Source organism: Stegastes partitus, unplaced genomic scaffold (genome assembly GCF_000690725.1).
Source record: "Stegastes partitus isolate 25-593 unplaced genomic scaffold, Stegastes_partitus-1.0.2 Scaffold865, whole genome shotgun sequence".
NCBI classification, from domain to species: Eukaryota; Metazoa; Chordata; class Actinopteri; family Pomacentridae; genus Stegastes; species Stegastes partitus.
The window spans coordinates 83,998-86,977 of record NW_007578596.1 but is presented as its reverse complement, the minus strand read 5'-3'; the positions used below and the strand labels follow the sequence as shown (position 1 = coordinate 86,977).

Sequence of the window (2,980 nt, the reverse complement as noted above, 5' to 3'; positions counted from 1 at the left end):
AGAACTCACCCAGAACTCAACCAAACACCACCTAAAATTCAGGCAGCTCCGGTACCATCAGACGAGGCAGATTGGAGATGCAACGTTCGATGTTGCAGGTTCTGCCAGTGGTTAGTGTTTGAGAACCTGCAGCAGAACCAACCGCTGCTGACGGAACCCTGCAGGACGAGCTTCTACCTCACCCACCTGCTTTGTCGACGTCCCTCAGCGCGCTGTACTGCTCGAACACCTCCGCCCGCCTCCGGATGAACTGCGACGCGTTCGACCAACACGACATCCGCGGCGGCAGGAAGAAGTCGATGAGTTTGTCTCGCACGGCTTTGGTCCGTCCCAGCAGCCAGATGGGAATCTGAGCGATGAGCAGCGGGAACATGTTGTCGAACCTGATGAAGTCGTCCCGCAGCGCGTCCATGCCGCCGTGGCGACGGGCGGTGGGCGGCGTGCCGTACATGGTGAGGAGGGTGGCCTCGAACATGACCGAGTGGCAGAACTCGTACAGGCTGCCGCTCCTCCAGCCGCCATCCCGCCCCAGGTGGTCCTGACGAAACACCAGCATCAGGTTTCCCATCATGCTCTCTGTCAGCGGCGTCAGGCTGTCGCCCTGCAGCAGCTGGAAGGAGCGCCGGACCTGCTCGGGCAGCCCGGGGAACTTCCCGCTGAGCACCGGCGGGTAGCCGAAGGTGAAGGGCGCCACCTTGTTGGAGAACTCGTGGAAGTCGAGCTGCCGGCCGTGTTTGATGATGTTGGGATACAGGAGCGGGTCCATGATGAAGGTCATGTATTTACCTGCAGGGCCAATCAGAGGTTTCAGATGCAGAATATCTGGTGTGAAGATGTAAAGTCTGTAAAAATGATGGAGTGTGGATCATCTTCTTATAAAGTAGAAATAAGCTATTATAGAGTAATTCTGTGAGAACGCTGTAACTGTTCGTTGCCTCTAGTTCACCTTGTCAGTGTGAGATAGCAGGTGGTCAGAACATCACGCCTACACGCACACGTATGCAGGAGGCTGTCTGCTGCCTTCTGTATATAAGAACCAAGGCTTCATGCTTCAGACTCTGTGCTGTACATGTGGCTCCTGGCTGCCAGTAAAGCTTTGCTGCCTCTGTGTGTTGAAGTGGAGCCGTTAGGACTCCACTGAAGGATTTTCCTAACACATGCAAAAGCATCTCGTTCGCCGTGACCTCGTCCCGCCTGCGGCTTCATGCTGTGTCGGAGTCCTTTGCACTTTGGCTCTGTGACCTGCTGAATGTGTCACGGGTTCGGTACCGACCTGCTATCTGCACGGTGAAGATGTCTCCAAACTTCTTCTTATGTTCCTCCAGGAATTTGTGAGCATCTTTTCCAAACTCCAGAGCTTTTCCAATAAAAGGAATCCAGCCTTGGATCAGAGGAGGTTCTCCGGCTCTTCTGCAGGAGAAACCAAACAGCTGCTTAGAACCTGGCAACACCGTAGAAACGGAAAACTGATCATTGATTCTCCTTCATGCTTCTCATTGATCAGGACATATAGATCAGTCATGTGTCAGCCTGAGACTCAACTTCACATATTGATCAGTGATCAGTCAGAGCAGAACGTCACCGCGTCTCAACCTGAGCTTCATCCAGCTCAAACACATCCTCCGGTTTCTCATCAGCTCCTCATTAAAGCGACATCAACTGGACATTACCTACAGAAGAGACGTTGCTAAACACGGCAGTAGGTATGCTGATGACATGTTGTTGGCATGTGAACAGATCTTAGTGTAACCGGAAAATATTTCATTATATCACAAGTCCACCTGGACACAGCATCTCTGTGAAGTGGAAACCTCTCGCTGCAACACGACGAGTCTGGATGTCGCAACACTGTGAACACTTCCCCTGTGAGCGATCAACAGTCTGAACTCCAACACCCGATCCGCCGTGAACATATCTGGTGACAGCACGACGGCATCTCAGCATGAAAACATCAGAAGACTGTTGTTGGAGGGAAACGGTTCGGCTGTACCTGCTTCATTTCACATTCTAGCATGAGATGATTAGTTTGAGGAGCTTAAGCTGCTGCTGCTGCTCCACTGCTGTTACACTTTGGACTCTGGCAGGTTATGAAACCTGACCTGGAACAAAGAGTGAAGCCGACACGCCCTCGAAAAACACTTTCTCCTGTTGTTACAGAGACATCTGCTGCCTCGCCTCCCCAAGACTCTGTCTCACACCGTAACGCAGTGTCCTCGTGTTCTAACAAGACCTTCTCAGTTCTCAGCCACATGGGTCCACCTACAGCAGGTTCTCATCACTACACAGTCTAACAACACATTTTATCAGCTTTAATTAGATATGTTCATGTTAAACAGGAGTGAAGCTCAGAGAGCTGGAAGCATTCAGCCACAGTCACACACCTGCTTCCCTGTGTTGGTCCATGAAGCAACAGGGTTACACACTGGGTTCACCGAGGAGGAGGACGGACACACAATGAGCACAAAGAGACACAAAACCACCACAAAGAGACACAAAACACCACATCTGGATGTTGCTGCTCTCACTGGATCCTGTTTAATAAACTCAGAGAACAAACTCAACCTGGATTTTTTTTTCTCTCCTCTGACCTGCTACAAACTCTGCCTTCAGTCACGTTTGATGTTTATGAACATTTCACTGTAACAGATGTGAAACTGTGACCAAAGTGAAGAAAAACGATGTTTTGTGATTTTCAAACTGTGTCTTTTGCTCTTTGAAATGTTTTTGGATCAGCACCGGAGCTGAATGGAGAAAACCTTCAAGTTGCTTCACACAGCTTCAGGTTGGTGTGTGTCTGTCGGTGCTGCAGCAGTTCAGACTTGTGATGAAATAAAACGAGGTCCGTCTAGGAGAGATTCACGACCAAAGATTCAGACATGAAGCAACACGTTTACACAGAATGATGAAACTACACCGACATGCAATGAGTCAGCTGTAATCTGAAAAGTTCAACAGCTCAACAGAAAGACACAAAATGACA

The 2,980-nt window shown here is 50.0% G+C and overlaps 1 protein-coding gene across 1 annotated transcript in view; it reads right to left on the bottom strand.

The window, feature by feature from the left end:
• Window positions 1-2,980, bottom strand: part of cyp7b1 (cytochrome P450, family 7, subfamily B, polypeptide 1) — a 25,535-nt gene that overhangs the window by 4,305 nt on the left and 18,250 nt on the right. The window contains exons 3-4 of the mRNA XM_008293189.1: window positions 1,274-1,410; window positions 187-786 (exon numbers count right to left, since the gene is read on the bottom strand). Of these exons, the coding sequence (XP_008291411.1) occupies window positions 187-786; window positions 1,274-1,410 (737 nt within the window). The remainder of the gene's footprint in view (window positions 1-186; window positions 787-1,273; window positions 1,411-2,980) is intronic.